Raw genomic sequence first — 23,144 nt, 5'->3', positions numbered from 1 at the left:
TAAGATTTTCATTGTTTAAATTTAGCGCTTAAACCTTCGATGCATAAATTAACTAATTAATTTTCTAAAAGAAATATATTTTTCTTTTAAAAAACATTTAAAATATTCAAGTTTTTATTCAAATCTGAGCTTATACTTTATATTTTTTGAAAAATAAAAGCTCTTTTTTTTTTTCAGAGAAAAATATTTATTTTTTAAAAAAAGTATTTATCTTTTAATATCTTCTTAAAAACATAATTGCCATCCTTAACATGTTATAAAATATCATAAAAATCATTTATCTTATTATAAATATTTTATATGTTAAAATTAAAGATAACATCTAGACGAGATATAAAAAAAATAAGAGAAAAAAAAATATTTTTAGAAGGAAAAAGATGATCTCTAAAAGAAATAGATTGTTTAAATATCTATGCATTAATTTATTAGAATGTTTTATACAATTTATTTAACTTTTAACTAATTTTTAACTATTTAACTTGGATTTTTATATATAAAATTTAAGATAAAAGTTAAATTTACAATAAAAATTAATTTAAGATATTAGAAAATAAAAATTATATATATATAGTTTTTTTTGAAGCTAGAATCCTGTTTTTTTGTTTAAAATCTTTTTTTAAGTTTTTCTTATATTTTACCAGAGTCAGGTTATATTAAGTCAGCCCGTATAATAAATTAATATTCGAAAAATTAATATCTTAAAAATAAATTTTTAAGATATTGGTTGGAGAATAAAAAAGATGTATGAAGCAATAATCCAGACACTGTATGATTCGGTATCTCAAGATATTTCAATTGTTAAATTAGCAGAAGAAAAACTTAAGTCTTGGGAGACAATTCCAGGATTTTACTTATCTCTTCAAGTAATTTTAGGAAGAAATATACAAGTAAATAATAGAATGCCAGGACGTTTTTATGGAAAAAGTTTTACCAGATAATGTTCGTTGGATTAGTATTATTTATTTGAAAAATGGAATTGATCGATATTGGAGAAAAAGTGCAAAAAAGTAGAAGATTTTGTTATAAACAAGGGCCTATTAGCTTATAATTAGCAGTACGTTATCAGTTGATGAGAAGGAGAAGATTCGAAAACGAGTTTTACAATGTTCAATAGAGGAAAACCATCTTTTGGCGGTTCAAAATTCCATACTAGCAGCGAAAATTGCTAGGCTAGATTTTCCAAATGATTGGCATGAATAATTACAAGCAAAAGAATCTTTCATTAATTAATAGGCCATTTTTATTCGAGGAGCTTTCTTCAATGATAATGGATTCAATTACATCTAAATCTTATACATTTCAACAACGACATTTATATACACTTTATCAAATTGTTAAAAATCTTTGTGCTAGTCGACTTGTCAGAGCAAAATACAATCTACAGCAAGTATGAAAAGTATCTTTTTATTTATGAATAATGTATAAAATCGATAGATAACCCCGAAACTATTTCAACTTATCAGTGAAATATTTAAAAATTACACGGATCAATGGATTTATACAGTTCAATCTAATTTTTCGGAATCTGAAATCTTTCCTTTTTTGCAAATAAGTCATATATGTCTTAAAATTCTTCGACGATTAATCATTTATGGATTCGAATACCCATATAGGAACGAGAATGCACGATTTTTCTTCCAATTATCCTATACATATTTAAAGATATACTTTGATTTATGTAAGTTGTCCATTAATTCTTTCTGAATATTTATTTAAAATTAGGTCAATACTTTAAAGAAGAAATGTCTTCTTTTTTATATTCACATATAATTCTTTTTGGAAAAATGTTTTTAAAGTTTTCATCAACACAATCGACTTCTATTTTTTTAATGCCAAATTCTATTGAAATTGTTTTAACTTATTTAAATATTATAGAAAAAAATGCGGACATCTTTACTGGACAAGATACAGAGTACGTAAAATTTATACACAAGATAGTAATGCAAGGCCTTTTTCTTATAAAATCTTCAGTGAAATTTCTTCATAATTCTGATATTTTATTAGAATGTAATAATGTTTTTATCTTAATTTCACTTAACTCTTTTAGTTAAATTAGGAGAATATAAACAAGAAATTGAAAAAGCATATAAAATTTTGAAAGAAAATTTATTTAATTCAGAAATACTTCAAAGAATTTTTGAGTTATTGATTACTAAATTTATGGTTTTAAAACCAAATGATCTTTTTGCTTGGGAAGAAGATCCTGAACAATGGCTTTTAACAGAAGAAAAGCAATCTTGGGAATATGAACTTCGAGTATAAATATTTATTTTTGAAATATTACTTAATATTATTAGCCTTGTGCAGAATGTTTGTTTATAGATATCTTTTCAATATATAACAATGTATTATCTAATTCTCTTATATCATTACTTCAAGCAGTTGAAAGTATAATTCTAAGATACAGTATCTTATATTTATCATATGTTTAGTATCCTTCGATGAAAATACAATTTTTCTAAAAGATGCTGTTTATAATGCTTTTGGATTAAGTATTTGTTTTTTACCTGACTCTGTAGATTTTAATTATATTTTCATAAATTTTCTATCAAAAGACATCCAAGTACAAAATTCGAGGATTTCCAAAATTATATATAGAAGAATTCTTATACTTATTTCTCAATGGGTATCTTCAAAATCTTCAAAAAACATTCAAAGTAATATATACACTATTTTCGAAAGATTCTTAGACCCATATGAAGAATCAAATGACCTGGTTGTACAATTTACTGCATCAATGTCTTTAAAACAATGCCTAGATGAATGGGATTTTGAAAAGGAACAATTTTATCCTTATTTAAAAAACATATTAGATAGTTTACTGCACTTAATAAATCGATGCAAACTTTCTGATTCTAAACTTAAAATTTTAGAAGTTATTAATATAATTATAGAAAGAATGGGACAGCATGTTTGGATATAGTATATATATATATATGTATATATTCATTTTTTTTAGATTTCTCCGTATATACAAAGTATTGTTGATATATTACCATCTCTTTGGGAAAATTCTGAAGAAGGCCATCTTATTAAAGCTATTATTATTGTGACTTTAACAAAATTAATCAAAGTATATAATGATTTAAATATATGACTCATCTTAATTATATTAGTCTCTTCGAGAAGAATCAGAAAAATATCATCCTTTGGTAATACAATTAATTAAATATTCTATTGGTTCATCATTGGTATAATTATACTACTAAAAAAATTAATTTTAATATATTAGAATGCTTATATTTATTTAATGGAAGATTCTCTTGAATTATGGCATGTTTTACTTCAAGAAACACAAAATTCGTCTTTTCAAGTGTTATCTCTTATTCCTTTAGCTATAACCTGTTTAGATTATGAAAGTGATATATTAAAAAAGGTATTTTATATTTTTGAGAGTTATATTTTGTTAGCTGGGAATGAATTTATGAAAGTAAGAACCTTTTAAATTTTACTTTATTAAATATAAAAAATTAGTTTCATTCTTTGCAATTTTTGACAAAACTTTCAAATCTTTTAGGAGAATCGCGGTTTGATGTATTTTATATAATAATAAAAGTACTTGATCTTACATTGCAGACAACATCTATCAATTTATATTCAGATGAATTAATTAAATCTGGGTTTATTTTTAAAATATTAGAATCTATTATAATTAATCAGGTATTTTTCTTTTTATTAAATTAATTATTAAAAAAAATTTAGGAACCTAAATCCATTACTATACAATATTTTTCACTCATTTCTAGAATATGTCTGCAAGATCCATCTATTATATTTGATTTTCTAGCAAAATTTTCATTTCAACAAGATGTGTTAACTAATGAAGAAATAATTAACAACTTCCTAAATACATGGATTTCTATAGTAAAGCAATCTTTTCAGTATTTTATTATTAATTTTAATAGTTTGATAATATTGGTAACCCTAAATATAGAAAATTAAATGTTATGGGAATAACTTCTTTACTAATTACTAACAATCCTTACGTTCTTATCAATATAAAACCTTTAATAAATATATGGTCTGAAACTTTAAGCGAAATAAAGGAAAATAAAGAAGGAGAGTTAGTATTTTTAATCATTTTTCTTTCGTTTACAATTATAGTGCTCTTATATATTGGAATACACAAGATGAAGAAAACGACTTAGATACTACTAATAATCCTGAAATGATTCGTAGACAACAGGTATTTGTATTTAAAACAATACAATTTAAATAATTATATCATTTAGCTTATAAAACAAGATCCTATACACACAACTCATCTAGAAACATATATTCATCAATTTTTTTTTTCTTGTGTTGAAAAAAATAATGGAATAGAACAATTCAAAATAAATTATCAAATAGAAGACATTTCTAATATTTTCAGATAAACTAATATATATGATACCGAACATCGACTTTTTTTTTATTAACCTTTAAAAAAGTTTTATTATAATATTAAACATATTAACTTTTTTCTTAATATTAAATGAGAAGAATATTAGCTCTTTAAAAGATCTTTTGGAATTGGAACTTTATTTTTTTCTGATTTGGATCTTGAAAAAATTTAAAAACACAATTTTAAAAAAATTAGAGATAAATATCTTTTCAAAAATATTATAGAAGAATATTAGAAAGATTATAAACAATGTGGAAGCATCAGGATTTATCTATTTGTAGGAAAATTGTGTTAAATAGGTTATTGAATGGATTCTTTCCTTATATTTTAGCAAACCAGTTAATTTTTAAATTAAAAGGCACGATTTTAAATAGCTTAAGATATAAATGGGCATCTTTATATTTTAGGGAAATCCATATAGACACTGTTAATATGGATGTTTCGAAAGATATAAATTTAAGAGATAAAAAATTTGATGAAAATGCGTTTAATTCGCCAAAAATATTCAAAATAAAAGATAAAATGATGCTTGTGCTTACAAATAAAGAATCTAAAAACAGAAAGGAATACAAGTCTACAGCAGATTTAAGACGTGAAAAATTAGCATCATATACAGCATGGAGTTTTGTAGCAATAGGGTTAGGAGGAGCATGTTATATGGGTCGTAAATGGACAGATGAGGAAATTAAACAGTCTTTAGATGTAAAAGAGAAGGCATCTTCTACATTTTTTGGGAGATTAAAACAACGAACATCGTCTTTATTTAATGTACATTGGTAAATTTTGCTATATATTTGGTATTTTAATATTTTTAGTATTACAATGAACCAGCATTTGATAAACTTCTTCCTGATCCTCTTCCCGATCCTTACCAACGACGATTTACTTTAGTTCTTGATTTAGATGATTTGCTTATTCATTCTGAATGGTCTCGTGAATATGGATGGAGAATTGCAAAAAGACCTGGTCTGGATTACTTTTTATCTTATCTTAGTCAATATTACGAGATTGTTATATTCACTACACAATATGCTGCGGTATATTTTTATGATTATTATATTTAGTTTAATATTACTAGACTGCTATACCAATTATACAAAAATTAGATCCATATAGAAGTTCACTTAGTGCAAGTTTATTTAGAGAGGCTACAAAATATGTTAATGGAAAACTTATAAAGGTAAAATTTAAATGTCTAAAAAAAAATCTGATAATTCCAGGATTTAAGTTATATGAATAGACCTTTAGATAAAATTATCATGCTTGATGTTAATCCGGATTCCTATTCTTTTCATCCAGATAATGCTATTGCCATGGAGCCATGGAAAGGAGATCCTAATGATAAAGAATTGATTTCATTAATTCCATTTTTAGAATGTTTTTGATTTATTGCTTTATTCATGTAATTAATTTTTTGATAGATATTGCATCCATGGAAGTATCAGATGTTCGTCCTGTCATAGCATCTTATAAGGGGAAACATATTCCTACTGAATGGGCTCTCAGAGAAAAAATGTTAAAAGATAATATGAAAAAAGAATGGGAAGAGCAAAATAAAAATAGTAGTTCATGGGTTTCGTTTTTATTAAATGGAACAGCTGTAAGTAACATTTATTTTAATTTTATATGATTTATTTTATTAGAAACGTCCTTATCAAGTTCCTCAATTAATAACCGATCAGCAGAGAGAAAGAGCCCAGCATGTGTATGTAGAATATCAGCAATATTTAAAAGATCATGGAGAGGAGATACTAAATCAAGAAAAACAAAGAGAACGAGAACAGATGTCAGCTATGAAAACAAGTATAAATAGGTTATAATGATTATGGTTTTTTATAATTTTTTAATTTTTTTAGATTGATATTTGAAGGAATTCCAAAACCTTCAGAACATGCATAGACATGTTAAAAATATTTAAATATATATTATAACTAATTATATTCTGATCAGTTACAATTATGTAAATAAAACATTAAAAAGAAGCTGAATACTAAAAAATATTTATAATATCTGATATTTTAATAACTATTAATTTTAAGAAAATTTCTAAATTGTTGATATTTGAGATAAAAGATTATATATTTCATATAAAAAGCATAAGAACTAACATGAAATACTTCTTTAAATATCCATAATATTAAATAAGACGATGCATTTTAAAAAAGATGAATCTAAATCAATAAAATTGCATCTAAATTCTAGGTCATATCCAGAAAAATATTTTTAAATCATGAATATTTAAATAATTGTGAAAACTATCTTTATAAATAAATCAAATTTTAAATATTTATATATCAACATATAAAAATATTATGATAAAAAATTCAAATCTAGAAATATTTACATATAGATTTATACTTGTTTTTTTGATATTTTTTGTAAATATTAAATTAACAATATTAACAGTCAAGGCTAAATTTTTTTAATAAATTAAAATTTTAATTATATTGACACCAAATTATTAATCTCATTATATTCAAATAATTCCTTCACTTAATCTTACTGCAGGACTAGCTTGAATCTTATCTAAATCAACTTTATGACCAAGAAGATCTCTAATATTGTTAAGTCTATATTTAATCATAGTTGGCCGTTCCAAACTAAGGCCCCAACCATAAACTCTGACATCTTTTGGAAGTCCCATAGGTTCTAACATCTAAAAAAGTTAGCTATAAATTATTTTTTTATATAAAATTACTTCTGGTCGAAACAACCCACTATTTCCAATTTCAACCCAGCGTTTTAAACCTTCATGATATGAATATATTTCAAGAGATGGTTCTAAAAATTAATTAAATCAATAATAAAAATTAGAAATACCTGTATAAGGATTATATGTAGGTTTAAACTTTAAATTTTTTACACCCATTTTACTATAAAACAAATCCATAAAACCAATAAGATCACCAAGAGTTAAATTATAATCAGCAATAACACCTTCTACTTGATGAAATTCAGCTAAATGTGTCGAATCAACAGTTTCGTTTCGAAAAACACGATCTATTGAGAAATATTTTGCAGGTGTAAATCCTCCTTCTTGATTTGCTAGTTTATAAAGCATAAATGCTGATATAGAAGTCGTATGAGTGCGTAATACAAGCCTCCTGGATTCTTCTAAAGACCAAGGATATCGGTAACCAATAGATCCAAAATTACCCTCTTCATGTATACGACGAACAGCTTCAACATATTGTTTTTCTTGCATAGGTTTAGATAATCTAGGCGTTTTAATATAAAAGGTATCTTGTAAATCTCGAGCAGGATGTTGTTGAGGAACAAAAAGTGAATCAAAATTCCAAAAACATGATTCAACAAATTTATTGGTTGGCATTTCTTCAAAACTAAAAATAATAAGAAACCATAGTTATAAAAGCCTTTATACCCCAATTCAAAGAATATTGACCTAAATTCTTCCCTCATTTTTAGAAGTGGATGTAATGATCCAGATGGAATATTAGTTCCTTTGGCATCAAAATTATATGGTTTAAATTCCATAGATTCATACAATTTTCTAGAAACAGTTAATCAATTAATGCCTTCAATATTAAAATATTACGATTGCAAAATTTCTACAGTAAGATCTGTTATTTGTTTTTTAATAGAAAGTGAAAACTTAGGTCCTTTTTTTACAGAAAATGATATTTGTTTACTATTCAATATAAGAATAAATAAAAACACTTATAAAATTAACTTTTTTTCTAAAAGTTTACGTTTTCGAAGTTCTATAATAACACTAGAATCAGAATGCGTTCCATTTTCCTGTATTATTTTCAAATTATGGGCAACTGTATCCGTAATAGAATCAACCTAAAACATTTAAGATATTTGAAAATTATAAACTATTAAATATACATTTTTAACAAGATTACTACCAACTTTTTTAACCCACTTATTTTTAAAAACTTGTTTCAATCCATGTTCTATAGATGGTCCCATAATAGACTTCAAAATATTCAATATAGTAAATATAAAAACATAATCTTTCTACCTCAAGTTCTTCAAGAGTTAATCCATTTATTGATGAACAAATTAAATTAAAAATTTTTGCTTCATAACTTCCATTCAAGACAATATCTTTTGCCTCCTCAGTTAAAATAAAGTACTCTTTTTCAATAATTTTATATGTAACCATCTAATTCATATATAAATACATGTATTTTTCCTCAAAATTATATTACTTCTTTGCTTACAAGAGAATTTAAACATCCTTGAATTTTTTGCTGATCAATTGCTTCTTTTTCCCCATTTAAACGCAGCATAAGGGTATCCTCAATGTCCCCATTATAAAGAGTATTCAAAATCAATGTTTTTAGCTCATCTGATCCTTCCATCTTAAAAAAAAATATTCAACTCTTAAACACTTAAAAAAACTCGTTTTAAACCCAATTTAAAAACAAGAAAAACAATATTACACATATACTATAAAATTTTCTTAATATTCCTTGAGTTTTTTTATCAGAATATCTCAAAATACTTAAATTTAAATAATTCAATAAATATTAAAAATCTTATCGAAATTTAAATTTTTAATATTTTTAACCTCTTAAATATTTTAAGGTACCTAATTTTTCTATGTACTTAATAAATACAATAAAAACTCTATAATAACATATATTTTAAATATATTCAATATAGGAACTTCTTTCTATGGTTTATATATACATAATGTATTTTTCCGATATTTTTGCCCTAGACATTTCTTAAGCTGTAAAAATGAGATTTTTTTATATTAAAAAGATATTATTAGTTATTTTGCCTTTATTTCCACTTTCCTTGGGATATAGTATTGTTTTAAAATATGGTGATCATGGTTTAACACATTTTATATGTAAAAAAGAAGTTTATATTTTTAGAATGTTTTTATGAAAAAATGAAAAAAAATGAGAAATTAACAATTAGCTATCAGGCGTCGAGTAATGAATATGAAGAAGAAATGTTATTTGTTACTTTTGATGTATTTTTTATAATTTTTTTTTGAAAAAATGACTAAGTAATAGGTCTGGGATCCAGAGGAAAAAACTCTAAAAACAGAGAATAGTTTGTTTTATGATGAATTTTCAATCAATGCAGATATTGAGGGAAAGTACAAATATTGTTTTTCAAATGTCGTTTTTTTATAAAAAGTAATATTTTTAACGATTTTATAGAAAGTCCACCATAATTTAGATATTGAACTATTTTTTAATGTTCATCATATTAAAGATACACATATTGCAGAAGATGCATCTGATTTCAATAGAGAGGTTGCATTTCTTAATGAGGTTTTGATGGATATAAGGGATGAACAGGAATATTTAAAAGCACGGGAAAAGGTACATAGAAGTATAGCAGAAAATACAAACTCTCGTGTTCAAAATTGGAATATTTTCCAAATAATTATTCTTATTTCTCTTGTACTTTTTCAGGTATATTTTCTAAGAAAATTTTTTGAAGTTAAACGAATAATATAAAAATCGTCAAGTATTAAGCATATTTACAATTTAAATTTTAAATAAGTTTTTATTTTTAAGATCCTATTTCTTTCTCGTTTTTTGATATAGCAGTAACGTGATAGGTTGTTGCTAACATTTGAGTGATATTATCAGCCATTACTGCCTCTATTTTATTTTGTAAATGTTTACGTGGATCATGTTTTCCAATATATCTATAAGATGATAAATAATTACGTGTATGTAGATAAGGTATTTTACCTTGTTTTAAGTGAAGAAGCTGTCATTCTGGTCTCTTCTTCTACTCTTTTTGTATAATTTTCTGATAACTTTAACATGCTTTCTACGGATTCTTGATTCTTTTTGTCATGAATTTCAAAATCTTCTAATATAAGACCACTAGACCAAGTTTGTTTATGAAGATTTAACAACATTGTTTCTTCTAATGCAGTTTTTCTATAATTAATAGCAATAGAATAATAATGTCTATTAACACCTGAATAATGTTATAAGAATTGAAAAATAAAAATAAAAAAAAACCATGGATCAAAGATTGTATAGAAGGTTTGTTAAGATATCCAATATTGCTAGTTGTCTGTCTAGGCTCTTGACCCATCATAAGCATTGATGGATTTATTAATCGAAATGCGTCAATAACAACCTTAATTATTAATAATAAAAAATATAAAGTATAAATCTTCATTTACCTTCCCCTTAACAGATTGAATAGGGTCTACAACTACTGCCACTGCACGAGATGTAAGTTGTTCAAAGGATTGTTGCGTATTAATATCAACTGATGATAACCAACAACCAAATCCTGGATGTGAATGATACCAGCCTACTACATTATTTGGACTAAATCATGTTTAAAAAAACAAATAATTGTATGTATATATCATCAATACATACCGACCTGTTTGTTTAAGCATTTCCATCATTTTTTGTTGAAAAACTGGATCTACTGCTTCGACTGATACTCCTGTTCCAGATTGAGGCATAGCGAATACCTTATATAATTAGAAATGCCACAAAATACTCTTAAACCCTATTTCTTTACATCCACTACATGAATTGTATATTCATCCACAAATTCACCAAGCATCAATCCCATCACTTCCATAGGGACTCCAGCACGTCCTTCCCAATAAAAATCAATATAAAGAACATTGTTTCAATTAATTTACCATGTTTCAGCATCTTTAAAAGAGCCAATGATGAAATATATACAGTTTCTGAGTTATCAATTTGTGCTAAATCCTGAAAAAATAGGTCAAATTTTCTCAAAAAAAAAAAAAAAATAAAAATATTACTCCATTCTGTATTCCTGATCCAATTCCAAGACCTCCAGATCCCTGCAAAAGCTGTCTTAACCTCTCCATTTGCTTTATCAATATTTTTTCGGTCGATCGAAGTTAAACCAGTAAACTCAGTCTGCCTTTATGTAAAAAATAGCGTTAACATTAATATACATTGATAGACAATAGGGAAATATTAAATGTGATTCATAACATCTTTTAAGTAGTATTATGATAAATGTTTTTTTAAAATTTAATAGAAATAAACCAATTATATATATGATATATATATGTCTATAGAAATAAATTAACAGATATATGTTTATCTGGTAAAAGTCTTAAAGTCTTTTCCTATTCTTACATCTACATGTTTAAATTTCTATGCCTTGGAATAATCAAAAATTTATCACTAAGTGTATATTATAACATAAGTGAATTGTGATAATTTTTTTATATTTCTAGAAAGGTTTAATCATTTTATTTACTTTTTGAACCGTATTTCAGTCTTGTTATCAGGTCCCAAGCATAACCTTTAGAAATATTGTTAATATTTTGAGTTATTAATGGATATCGTTTGCGTAAAAATTCAATTTGTGAAGATGTAGCAGGAGATCGTCTCCAGCTTGCATTCTTAAGAAGTAATCTTTGCGGATATTTATTTTTTACATAGGTATCTACTGCTGATATAGCATGTTTGAGAGATACGACATTTGAAAAAATAAGGCGTGGTTTTTTATAAAAAGCATTTGATTTCTTTGCTGAATTTATAATTCTAAGAGTTTCAGATGCATGATATAGATCTAGAAAATTCAATTTGAAATAAAAACTAAGAAGTATTTACCATTTTCTTTATCTACTTTAATAAATCCATACAAAGGTATTGACAAAATATATTTATCAGAATTAATACGGACCCAGGAAAAATTACTAAATCTTCGAACATCTAAATCAGCCTGAAACTGTTTAATGAAATCATATGTAAAATTCCATTCCTTTTGCTCGATATTTGATGATACATATGAAATACCATATTTCTGAGAATTTTTACTAGATTGGCATCTTTTTTCCTTCTTATCATTACGAATACGTTTTAACTCATTAAGAGAAATTTCGTGTGAAATTTCATTAGGATCAAGACCAAATAATGTTGGTACAGTGACTATTCCATTAGAAATATTTCCAACCATATCAATTACATGACAATCTTCTTTTCCAGGGAACAACCGCATCCCTCTACCAATCATTTGTATGAAAAGATTATGGGACTTTGTCGGACGAGCTAATAATATACAATCAATGTTTGGAATATCCGTTCCTAAATGAAATTAATTCAATTTTTCAATTCATATTTTATCAAGAACCTTCTGTTAGAATACCTAGAATTATATTAAGCAATAATTTTATTTATTTCTACAGACTTACCGCAATTAATTAGTACGGGATATTCTTGTTTTTGAAAATCTTCTATTAATTTATATCTTTCTGATTTTGGAGTTTTCCAGGTAACAATCCTAGCATCTATACCATAAGAACGAAATGTATTTGCCATATCTATGCAATGCGCAGTTGAAATACAAAATACAAGAGTAGATTTGCGAAAAGCTAACTTATGAATTATTTTTTACAGAATCGAAGTAAACATACATGCTTTTTTCATCCACGTGCGAACACAAATATCGTTTGTAGGCCGTGTATTAACAGTAGATGATAAAGCTTTCCTTTCAAAATCACCAAATTGATTATCCTTAATCTTAGATAAATCAATATGACTGTTAACCATTGTAAACGAAACATTAGAAAGCCTAAAATTTATGTTTAATAAATCAAAATAAAAATTAATACCATTTTTCATTAATTAAATCTACTAGATCACTATCCATAATTAAAATAGGATTCACATTTAAATCTTTTCTTTACCGATGATAAACAATATGATCAATAGCAACACCTAATTTAAGTCCATCTAAACGAAAAATCGTAGCAGATACTCCAATCACAATAATTTTAGAATCAGAATTCAATGCAGAAAAATGTTTTAAAATACGAATATAACTAGCTGCTGCTGCATGATGAACTTCATCAATTAAAATAAGTTTGAATCGACTCGGATCAAATTTTTTCAATCTTTCATGAGACATCAACGTACATACTGATGCAATTGTAATTTCTGCCAATCCAGATGCATGCATATTTGCCATTTCTATATCAATTGTCTAATATACATCAATTTTTCTTAAATACGGACTATTTTTCTTGAAAAAACCTTTTCCGGGTATAAAAAGCGACACTGTTCAAATGCCTGCTCAACTAGTTCCCGTCTATGTGCAATAATAAGCGTCTGAGTTGCATTCGGATCAATAGGTTCGACTCTTTCAATTAAACTTGAAAAGATAAGCTAAAAACCTCATTATTCACTTATTTTAAAGAAAAAAACTAAATTAACTGTTTTCCCACTTCCTGTAGCTAAAGAAATACCTAATCTCCGCTTTCCTTCCAGAATACTCTTTAAACAAGCCTGTATACATGCCTCTTGATACGGCCGAAGATGGTTCCAACGAACGCTCGAAAATCGATACGGACCAAAATATCTCTGTGATTGAAGTATATGTAAATACGTCGAGCTTTGAGAAAGAGTTAAAAATAACCGTAAAATTCGGTTATTTAATTGGCAGTATTTCATTCAAATTAAACTATTTTTTTTTTAAATTATGGCTTGTCCTTGTACGCAGCTTCAAGACGCCATTAACGAGGTAATAATAAAACATATCGATAGAACATAGACATATTATACAATCTATTATATATGAAGTGTATACACTACACATACATAATGCATACATAACTCATACAACATCCATATAATCTATATATAATTTACATCGATATATATTCTTTTAATACATATCTAATATATTCAAGTTGGCTACTCAATTTTATACTATTCTTGAATATCTTAATACAGCACATGATTTTGTACCTTTAGATGGGCAAACTAAAGCTTCAGATCCAGGCGGTTTATTTTTTTCTTTATATTTTACATTTTTTATTAATATATTTTAGTTCATCCTGAGGATGCGGACAAATTCACCGGTAAAATATACCCCAAATTATTTTTTATTAAAAAATATACATACAGAAATTCAACACAAATTATCAATGAATCTTATAGAAAAAGTAAAGCAAATTGATTTATTAATTGATACATTACCTAGTCTTTACGAAACTGAACAACAACAACTCACACAATTAACTAATTTACAGGAACAACTAAAAGAAATCGGTCAAAAAAAACATTCATTACGTATAGAAAAAGATAACTTACAACAACAACTTGATAAAATTATATTTAACTTTACGATAAAACGTAATCAAATCTTTAAATCTTAATATCTAATATCCATTACCATAGCAACCCTCCTATAAAATAGATCCTCATAATATTATAACAAATATTAATCCAATGTCCGCTCTAAAAATTATATCAATTATCCATTGATAACCCTAATCACGAATATATTCTTAACCCTAATTAAAACTTTTTTAATTTTATTATAAAATTTAAAAATAACTTTATATGAATATTAAATAAATTTATTAGGCTTATCTGACTTAGCTATTAATTTCATTTCTAATTCTACTTGTAATTTTATATTTTCTTAATAGAATTACTAAAAAATTTCATTTATCCCTAACCCTTATCCAATTATTAACCCTCGATATCTTTTTTTCAATACTTATAAACCGCTCCAAACCCAACTGTACCCAGGAGGTGTTGATTTATTTTATTGCGCTTTTTACAACACTTTTGATCTTAAGAAAAGACCTCATTAAAGACAATTAATTAACTTAAGGTTTTTAGCATATTTTTGATTGGGTTTTTATTATTGCTTTTTTCATATAAAAAGTCGGTTTTTTCTTTTTTTGAATCCATTTTTTTCACATCGTTATCCATTGCGCTTATCTTAAAGATTTTTATTGTAAATTATCATATAAAGACTGAGGAAAAGATAAGTTAGATATTGGTAATTTTTCAAGGAAGGATTAAATTTTAAGTCTAAGAATATTAGAATTTTTTATTGGAATTTTTGAGAGTTTTAAGGGTCTTTATTAGATAATATTTAAAAGGTCTTTTTGAGTAAAAAAGACATTTTTAAAAGATTTTGAAAAGAAAAAGTCAGCGGTTTTCGGGAAATTTTAAACGGATAGGAATGCTGATGAAACAGCGTTCCAATTCAGATGGTATTTCTGATGAGAATAAGTAATTATTAAGTTATTTTTAAAGAAAATAATTAATATATATTTCTTAGTATATCAACACGTTATCTGTCAAGAAGCAATAGTGCTCCATTACAAATTTCAGGATCTCCGGTATGTCAGAATTGTGCAACATCTATAACGCCACTTTGGCGTCGAGATGAATCAGGTGCTACACTGTGTAATGCATGTGGGCTGTTTTTGAAACTTCATGGTTGTTCACGGCCAACATCTCTTAAAACGGATATTATAAAAAGTCGAAATCGGATTAAAAATACGAAAACTAGGTCTGTAGAATCATCTGAAACTATGGGAAGGACGACACGGTCAGGGACAGCCAGTCCTCCAGAAGAAGAGAATCGATGTGCAGCTTCGAATTCTGGAGTAGGACATCAACCATCAGCTGTAGCTGGTCATAGTGAAACGTTTTATGATGGGGCAGCTGCTAGAAATGTTGGAGAAACAGTGCCGACGATTGATAGTTTATTACAAGCGAATGCAGCGTTAAGGACACGTGTATCAGAATTAGAATTAGTCAATGATTTGTTTCGGTCAAGGGTATCAGAGTTAGAAATGAATGAAGCACAAATGAGACGTCAAGATGCAAATCTTAATGATTTGGATAGGCAATTAAGATTGCGGGAAGCCGAATTGCAGAGGAGAGAGGCTTATTTACATATTTTAATGCGGGATATGCATCATGATCTAGAACAGGAGGAACAACAGAAACGTAAGAAAATTCGTGTATCAGAGTTATTAGAAGAAACTGAATCTTTCTTAATCAACGCTTTACCTCTTGAAAGTGAAACCAAAAAAATAAAAATTGAGCATCCTATTTTAAGCGCTATCTAGTCAATTTTGCGAACGATGCTTCGTTTGTATACTTTATAATAAAATCACTATATATTTTTTGTTTTAATACGCTTTTGTTAGAGTCGAGTGCTATCTTTAGGAATTCACTAGTTGTTTTTTTTTCAATTCCACTACCAGATCAGCAAGGCTTTTGATGATCATTTGTATCTGTTTTCTATCATATTTAGATCTATTCATTTATATTTACACGCATATTTAATAATTTTTGTATAAAAGAAAAACACTCAGTAAATATATTTTAGCTTTTTATTATATTTATATTTAATTATTTTCAATTATATACTATTTTCTATAATTTTTAATAAAATTTTAACCTATATAAATGCCTGTTTATTAAATCTATATATATAGCATAAGATCCAAAATGTGGATAATCCTTTTGATTCCATTATTTTTAGTTGGAGGCATCTTTATGAGTAGTAGATGGCTTATTTCATGCTTTAGTCATCTATCTTTCTCTGCTTTCTGCAAATTTTCTTCATTTAAGTCATCTAAGTAAGTTATTAAAAGTCTTACATGGATATATGACGAAAAGCCTAGTTTTTTAACACGAATTCTATACGCATTGTTGTTTATTCTTAATTGTCTGGTAAATTTCTAATAATATCTTTAAGAAGTCTATACAAATATCTAGTTTTCATGGTTAATGCGCTCAAGCTGGGCGATCAAGAAATTAGAGAAATTAACACCAGGAATAAGAATGTCATGTCCAGAAGAAAAATGTTATGGTGTATTGTCGGTATTTGATGATCTATGTTACTTTTTTCGAGTTTTTTATCATGTTTTTTAGGTGCATAGGATTAATTTTTCATTGGGTCTTTTGCATTTGATTTTGGCGGTGTTATTAATGGGGATACGCTCAAATAAGCAGAAGAGAGCTTGTATACAAGATGGGTATGCATATTGTCTTTTTTTTTTGTATAAGATTTTTAAGAATATTAAGTTTTTGGGCATTTAAAATTATTGGATGGTCTTTAATTGTAATGACGGCGTTTTTAATTAATGATTCTTTTTTTATTTTTTGGGGGAATTATTTTTCTTTTATAGGATCAATTATGTTTATTCTTTTTGGCTTGTTTTTGCTAATTGACTTTGCTTATTCATGGGCGGAAATTTGTTATCAAAAATACGAAATAACACAAAATAATCTTTGGAAAACGTGTCTTATTGGATCTACACTTTTTATGTATCTTGGAACAATTATTCTTATGCTCGTTATGTATGAATTGAATTAAAAAAATTGAATTTATTTATTATTTTAGGTATATATTTTTTGCAAAGCCTGGATGTTCGTTGAATCAACTTATTATTTTTATTAATTTTATTCTTTTGCTTGTTATTACTACGATATCTATTCATCCTACGGTTCAGGATTATAATCCGCAATCAGGACTTGCACAATCTGCAACAGTTTGTTTATATACTACTTATCTTACAGTATCTGCACTTTCTAATGAACCTGTTGATTCTAACAATCCTCTTTGTAATCCAATGGCACATCCTTCACATACAAAAACAATTAATATTGTTTTCGATGCTATTTTCACTTTCTTAGCAATTGCTTATAACACATCTAGAGCAGCTGTGCAGTCGGCTTTTCTTTATTCAAAAAATGATTCCCTCTATTATGAAAGGTTAAAGGAAGAAAATGATGATGATTATCCGATAATTGATGAGTCTTTACATAAAATGGAGCTAAGACAAAAACTTTTAAAAACATCTGTTGAAACAGGGTATTTTATATTGCTTATCGAATAAAACTTCAATTGCTAATGATTCAGATCTCTTCCTGCTTCTGCTCTTAATGGTTCAGATGACATTTTTAATGATTTATCCGACCAGAATTATCTTGAATATAATTATTCTGTAAGTTCTTATTTATATTTATTTAATATTATTGATATTTCTAGGTTTTTCATTTTATATTCTTTCTTGTAAGTCTTTTCTTATAAATATTAAATTGAATATTTGAAGGCGACATGTTATACAACATGTTTATTAACTGGCTGGTATTTTTTTCTTAAAATCTTTTTTTATCTAAAATCCTCAGGGGTACCCTAAAAACACAAGGGAATAAATATGATAATAATGGACCTTTTCTTGCTATTGGGTACAGTTACTCTATTGTATGGTATATATACATATTTATATTAATTAAAAATCATTTAATTTTTTAGGATGAAAATTTTTAGTTCTTGGATCTGTCATGGATTATATAGTATGTTGTATTCATTTTTTAAATAGATACTAATTTAAACCATAGTATGGACATGTATAGCACCTGTTCTTTTTCCTGATAGATTCCATTAATCTTTTAATATTTCAATTATTTTATATAAATTTAGTTTATAGTTTAAAGAATATCAAAAAGCGTTAATTATATATATTTGTTGATAAAAAAGGTTTGGTCATCTTATTTGTTTAAATAAATAATTAATTTTATCGAACTCTTGATTAATGATAAAAAGATGAAAAAATATAAAAATAAGGGGAGAACTTTAGAATATGAGGGACAGAAGCGTTTGAGTTCTGATCTCTATATTAAAAATGGTTCATTAGATGCTAATGTAGAAATGATTTTGCCAGATGAACAAAAGCAAAAAAAAAAGCTGAAAGACCAGGTATAAGAATATTATAGACAAAATTCATGATTCTCATGTATATATATTGATAGATGATGTTTTCTTCCTCTAAAGAAAAGATATCAAGCAAAAAAAAAAAGCGTCTTAATAAATATATTGTAAAAAACATGTTGATATGGGCTTTATATTAATAAAGGAGTAGGAAAATAAGCTTAGAAAGTACGAGAAAATGGATCTTATGTTAAAACTTAGGTTTAAAACGAAAAAAGTCTATTTTTATATTTATAGATATATAGTCAATATAAACATACATCTGGTATGTTTTATAGCTCAAAAAATATGGAAAGAAAAAAGAAAAAGAAGAAATATGAAAATAGAGAGCTTCCAGATATTGGAAGTATGCTTTTTATGTCAAAAAAATCTCCAGATTGTTCCTCAAAACAAGATTTATATTCGTTAAAAAATGAATTAGTTGATCCTTTAATAAATGATTCAAAACAAACAAAAGAAACTCAGGATGTAATTCCAAATGGAACATCAATGAAGAGAAATGCAGAACTTGCATGTGTTTCATTTTCTATATTGGAGAAAAAGAAGAAACAAAAAAAACAAAACAATTGGAGAGAAATGGTAGCGCTTCGTAAAGGAGAAGGGTTTCATCAGTTAGAAGATATAAGAGGAAGCATTACTGATCAATCTATGGATGAAGATACTGAAGAATTGCCCTTAAATGATAAGGAAATGGTTGAGGATGATGTACAATCAACTTTTTCATCAAAAAGTGAAGAAAGCAGTGTAAATAGAAATATTCAAAGTGATAATGACTCATCCACAAATGAATCATTGTCATTTGATGTTACAGATGTTTCTGAAAAAGCAAAAGGATTTAATGAATGGGCAAAAAAACAAATGGAAATGATTGAAAAAATAAATGATAGTCCAACAAATATTGATGGTTTAAAAAAAGATAAGAATGCTTTCAAAACGTTTATTCCAAGAGATCCATTTAGAGATTTATCTCCTCCTCCTGAAAATATATCATCAAATCTGGATTTTAAAAGAAAGGTATACATAAAATCCTAATTCTTTTTTTTTTAAGAAATGTATTTAGGTTTTCTATGTTAATATAAAACGAAATGAAGATGTTGAAAAAATTCGCTCAAATCTTCCAATTATTCTAGAAGAACAGCAAATTATGGAGGCAATATTTAACAATCTTTGTGTTGTAATATGTGGAGAAACAGGTTCTGGAAAGACTACACAAATTCCACAATTTCTTTTTGAAGCTGGATTTGGTAATGATCAAAGTGATACTCCTGGAATGATTGGAGTTACACAACCAAGGCGTGTCGCTGCTATTAGTATGGCTAATAGAGTTGCATATGAGTTAGGAGAACTAGGGGAAAAGGTAGCATATCAGGTATTTTGTATATACGTTCTCTCAAAAATTGAATATTTATTTTATTATTTCAGGTTAGGTTTGATACAAATATAAAATGTTCTACTGCTATAAAATTTATGACTGATGGTATACTTCTTCATGAACTTTCCTCCGATTTTCTTCTTAGAAAATATTCTGTAATTATTATTGATGAAGCACATGAAAGAACAATTAATACTGATATTCTTATTGGAGTATTAAGTAGAGTATTAAAATTAAGGAAAGAAATGAGTATGGAGGAAAATTCTAACGTCAAGGTTTATCATTGTATAACTTGGTCTATTTATATTTAATTTTCATAGTCTTTGAAATTGATTATTATGTCTGCTACTCTTAGAATAGACGACTTTATAAATAACAATAAACTTTTTAATCCGCCTCCTGTTTTAATAAAAATCGCTGCTAGACAATATCCGGTAATGTATTTTTATTTGTATTATATTACTAATTCTTTTTAGGTATCAATACATTTTAGTAGAAAAACAGTACATTTAAATTATGTTGAAAAATCATTTGAAATAGTTTGTAAAATTCATAGGAAACTTCCTTCTGGAGGTTTTGAATACGTTTTTTTATTACTATAACTAATTTTTTAAGCTATTTTAGTTTTTTTGACAGGTCAAGATGAGATAAAATATATGTGTAAATTGTTATCTAGAACTTTTCCTCAAGAAAAAATAATGCAGTCAACAACTCGACTGTCTGTTAAATTCCCTACAAAAGAAGGTATGTTTATGTTTATTAATATAAAAATTTTTGATAACTTCTTAAGGTTCTTTGGAAGCAGAAGATATAGAATTTGATGTTTTTAATGAAGATAAAGTTAATTTATTTGAAGAGGATGATGTCGATATGGATAATGAAGATGAATATAATTTTGATATGCCGCTTGATACTTTAGAAAATATACCTAATACTTTAAAAGTTGTTCCATTATACTCTTTACTTCCGACAGAGGAGCAACTTAAAGTTTTTGAACCTGTTCCTAAAGGGATCAGGTTATGTGTTATTGCAACTAATGTTGCTGAAACAAGCTTAACTATTCCAAACATACGATATGTTGTTGATTGTGGGAAAGTAAAAGAACGTATCTATGATGAAATATCTGGAGTACAAAGTTTTAATATCCAATGGATAAGTAAGGCAAGTGCGGATCAGCGTTCTGGAAGGGCAGGAAGAACTGGTCCTGGACATTGTTATCGACTTTATTCATCTGCGTTTTTTGATAGAGAATTTTTAGTGTATTCAAAACCTGAGATTTTACGCATGCCAATTGAGGGTATGTATTTAATATCAAAGAATTTTCATTTTTTAGGTTTTTTAGGCGTAGTTTTAAAAATGAAGAGTATGAATATTGATAATATATTAAATTTTCCTTTCCCTACTCCTCCAGAAGAAAGCAGTTTAAAAAAGGCTATAGATGTATGTATTTTAACTATATTTGAGCGTGTCTAATTATATTTTTAGTTATTAATGTTTTTGGGTGCTCTTGATAAACAACATAGAATAACTAACCTAGGGAAAGTGATGTCACTTTTTCCATTGGCTCCAAGGTATGCTAAAATGCTTATAATTGGGCAACAGCATGAATGTCTTCCATATATTATTGCTATTGTTTCAGCACTTTCCGTTGATGATCCTTTTATGAGGAAAAATGAATTGGGAGATTATAATATTAATGAAGAAACATCTGAAGAAGAAAATGATTATGAAAAAGAAAATAAATTGACAAAAAGGAGCAAATATATGGAGTTATGTAATGCACATAGGAAATTTTGTGGTTTAGATGGTACAAGTGATATATTGAAGCTTCTTAGTGCAGTTTGTGCGTATGCATATGATGGAGAAAAAGATAGTTTTTGCATTAGCAATTTTTTAAGGATTAAAGTTGGTTTAATTTGTAATTATGAAATGTTAATTTTGATTAGAGTATGAAAGAAATTCAAAAACTTCGACATCAAATTACAGATATAGTAAAATTAAATTTCCCGAGTGCTATTCTAGGATACAGCGCAATTTTGAATCCCCCGTCTGCATTACAGGTATTAGAAAATATGAAAATCAATTAACTCTATTAAAAAAAAATAGATTAATGCGATCAAACAAATTGTGGCTGCTAGTTTTATTGATCATATTGCTATCAGAGCAGATTTATTACCAAATTCTATACAAACTAATTCTAAATCTAAAATTCTGTATACGCCATATTTTACTCTATTTCCTACAATATCAAAATACAGTAATTCTGCAGAAACTAATGATGATCCTGCAGTTTATTTGCATTCATCTTCAATTATGGCAAATATAACTGATCCTCGTTTTTTTCCTAAATATATTATTTATCATAGTCTTTATCGTTCTTCAAATTCGTCTAAAATCAGAATAAGAGCTCTTACAACTGTAGAACCAAATAATATTTCGGGATTAGCAAAATCAACACCTTTATTAACATATTCGAAACCTTTGGAATATCCTTGTCCGCAACTTATTCCTGAATCTGAGGGATTAAAGAGGAAATGTTGGGTTATTCCAAGATTATCTGCTAATAATGGACAGGGAAATAAAAGCTGGGATTTACCTCCTAAATTAATAACACAAAAAAGAACAGCTGGATCTCGCTGGGAAATTATAGATGATTAAAATTCGCTTTAAAGGTCTAAATATAAAAAGATATTGATGTATATATACTTAAATATTTATATACTTTACATATTTTTAAGAAATGTATAAATTATTTAATATTAATTCATTTTTAAAGATAAAATTCAAATATAATAATAAAAATTCTTCTAATCTATATTTTGCTTCTAGGAAATGTTAATCTACTTAAGTAGTTAAATTTTAAAAAATAAGAAACTAATTTAATTTAATAGACTTTTATAT

At 26.6% G+C, this 23,144-nt stretch overlaps 10 protein-coding genes across 10 annotated transcripts; 7 read left to right on the top strand and 3 right to left on the bottom strand.

Moving 5' to 3' along the window:
- Nucleotides 1-740: 740 nt before the first annotated feature.
- On the top strand, nt 741-4,376 carry PNEG_04338 (hypothetical protein; the record flags this gene model as incomplete). Its single annotated transcript, XM_019757850.1, has 18 exons — nt 741-863; nt 907-1,007; nt 1,053-1,134; nt 1,175-1,387; nt 1,435-1,678; nt 1,723-2,007; nt 2,048-2,256; nt 2,298-2,388; nt 2,433-2,911; nt 2,960-3,073; nt 3,117-3,191; nt 3,233-3,359; nt 3,411-3,430; nt 3,475-3,660; nt 3,703-3,864; nt 3,906-4,063; nt 4,105-4,186; nt 4,233-4,376. 18 exons carry the CDS (start codon nt 741-743, stop codon nt 4,374-4,376), a joined length of 2,895 nt encoding a protein of 964 aa, XP_019613328.1.
- A 379-nt stretch (nt 4,377-4,755) lies between these two features.
- PNEG_03491 (hypothetical protein) lies at nt 4,756-6,283 on the top strand (the record flags this gene model as incomplete). The annotated part of the gene is made up of 7 exons (XM_007877390.1): nt 4,756-5,152; nt 5,200-5,421; nt 5,463-5,564; nt 5,605-5,761; nt 5,806-5,984; nt 6,028-6,197; nt 6,241-6,283. Exons 1-7 carry the CDS (start codon nt 4,817-4,819, stop codon nt 6,281-6,283), a joined length of 1,209 nt encoding a protein of 402 aa, XP_007875581.1. The 5' UTR covers nt 4,756-4,816.
- A 468-nt stretch (nt 6,284-6,751) lies between these two features.
- PNEG_03490 (phenylalanine-tRNA ligase, alpha subunit) lies at nt 6,752-8,715 on the bottom strand (the record flags this gene model as incomplete). Its single annotated transcript, XM_007877389.1, has 9 exons — nt 6,752-7,040; nt 7,083-7,165; nt 7,205-7,725; nt 7,767-7,895; nt 7,941-8,033; nt 8,076-8,191; nt 8,237-8,326; nt 8,373-8,516; nt 8,563-8,715. The coding sequence occupies 9 exons, from the start codon at nt 8,713-8,715 to the stop codon at nt 6,861-6,863; spliced, it is 1,509 nt and encodes a 502-aa protein (XP_007875580.1). The 3' UTR covers nt 6,752-6,860.
- Nucleotides 8,716-9,097: 382 nt separating this feature from the next.
- Nucleotides 9,098-9,834, top strand: PNEG_03489 (hypothetical protein; the record flags this gene model as incomplete). Its single annotated transcript, XM_007877388.1, has 4 exons — nt 9,098-9,194; nt 9,238-9,338; nt 9,382-9,489; nt 9,532-9,834. 4 exons carry the CDS (start codon nt 9,098-9,100, stop codon nt 9,832-9,834), a joined length of 609 nt encoding a protein of 202 aa, XP_007875579.1.
- A 55-nt stretch (nt 9,835-9,889) lies between these two features.
- PNEG_03488 (26S proteasome non-ATPase regulatory subunit 14) lies at nt 9,890-11,212 on the bottom strand (the record flags this gene model as incomplete). Its single annotated transcript, XM_007877387.1, has 8 exons — nt 11,127-11,212; nt 11,001-11,073; nt 10,874-10,953; nt 10,726-10,823; nt 10,521-10,671; nt 10,354-10,474; nt 10,075-10,309; nt 9,890-10,028 (listed from the first exon to the last, which is right to left on the bottom strand). Exons 1-8 carry the CDS (start codon nt 11,193-11,195, stop codon nt 9,890-9,892), a joined length of 966 nt encoding a protein of 321 aa, XP_007875578.1. The 5' UTR covers nt 11,196-11,212.
- Nucleotides 11,213-11,496: 284 nt separating this feature from the next.
- Nucleotides 11,497-13,832, bottom strand: PNEG_03487 (hypothetical protein). The gene is made up of 9 exons (XM_007877386.1): nt 13,555-13,832; nt 13,375-13,506; nt 13,029-13,324; nt 12,954-12,983; nt 12,756-12,913; nt 12,534-12,713; nt 12,473-12,487; nt 11,953-12,426; nt 11,497-11,911 (listed from the first exon to the last, which is right to left on the bottom strand). The coding sequence occupies exons 1-9, from the start codon at nt 13,789-13,791 to the stop codon at nt 11,589-11,591; spliced, it is 1,845 nt and encodes a 614-aa protein (XP_007875577.1). The 5' UTR covers nt 13,792-13,832; the 3' UTR covers nt 11,497-11,588.
- Nucleotides 13,820-14,498, top strand: PNEG_03486 (hypothetical protein; the record flags this gene model as incomplete). The annotated part of the gene is made up of 4 exons (XM_007877385.1): nt 13,820-13,861; nt 14,031-14,124; nt 14,172-14,201; nt 14,248-14,498. The coding sequence occupies 4 exons, from the start codon at nt 13,820-13,822 to the stop codon at nt 14,496-14,498; spliced, it is 417 nt and encodes a 138-aa protein (XP_007875576.1).
- A 742-nt stretch (nt 14,499-15,240) lies between these two features.
- On the top strand, nt 15,241-16,238 carry PNEG_03485 (protein GZF3). Its single transcript, XM_007877384.1, has 2 exons — nt 15,241-15,369; nt 15,419-16,238. Exons 1-2 carry the CDS (start codon nt 15,320-15,322, stop codon nt 16,215-16,217), a joined length of 849 nt encoding a protein of 282 aa, XP_007875575.1. The 5' UTR covers nt 15,241-15,319; the 3' UTR covers nt 16,218-16,238.
- Nucleotides 16,239-16,602: 364 nt separating this feature from the next.
- PNEG_03484 (hypothetical protein) lies at nt 16,603-18,610 on the top strand (the record flags this gene model as incomplete). The annotated part of the gene is made up of 12 exons (XM_007877383.1): nt 16,603-16,733; nt 16,779-16,827; nt 16,873-16,977; nt 17,029-17,132; nt 17,182-17,457; nt 17,501-17,971; nt 18,020-18,104; nt 18,149-18,172; nt 18,213-18,247; nt 18,289-18,369; nt 18,416-18,456; nt 18,502-18,610. The coding sequence occupies 12 exons, from the start codon at nt 16,603-16,605 to the stop codon at nt 18,546-18,548; spliced, it is 1,449 nt and encodes a 482-aa protein (XP_007875574.1). The 3' UTR covers nt 18,549-18,610.
- Nucleotides 18,611-18,706: 96 nt separating this feature from the next.
- On the top strand, nt 18,707-22,901 carry PNEG_03483 (hypothetical protein; the record flags this gene model as incomplete). The annotated part of the gene is made up of 14 exons (XM_007877382.1): nt 18,707-18,859; nt 18,913-18,978; nt 19,023-19,072; nt 19,117-19,885; nt 19,932-20,240; nt 20,294-20,518; nt 20,564-20,677; nt 20,720-20,816; nt 20,859-20,987; nt 21,034-21,540; nt 21,586-21,683; nt 21,729-22,148; nt 22,190-22,303; nt 22,350-22,901. The coding sequence occupies 14 exons, from the start codon at nt 18,707-18,709 to the stop codon at nt 22,899-22,901; spliced, it is 3,603 nt and encodes a 1,200-aa protein (XP_007875573.1).
- Nucleotides 22,902-23,144: the final 243 nt, after the last annotated feature.

Source organism: Pneumocystis murina, assembly GCF_000349005.2.
Source record: "Pneumocystis murina B123 chromosome Unknown supercont1.16, whole genome shotgun sequence".
NCBI classification, from domain to species: domain Eukaryota; kingdom Fungi; phylum Ascomycota; class Pneumocystomycetes; order Pneumocystales; family Pneumocystaceae; genus Pneumocystis; species Pneumocystis murina.
This window is presented reverse-complemented; position numbering and strand designations above follow the sequence as displayed.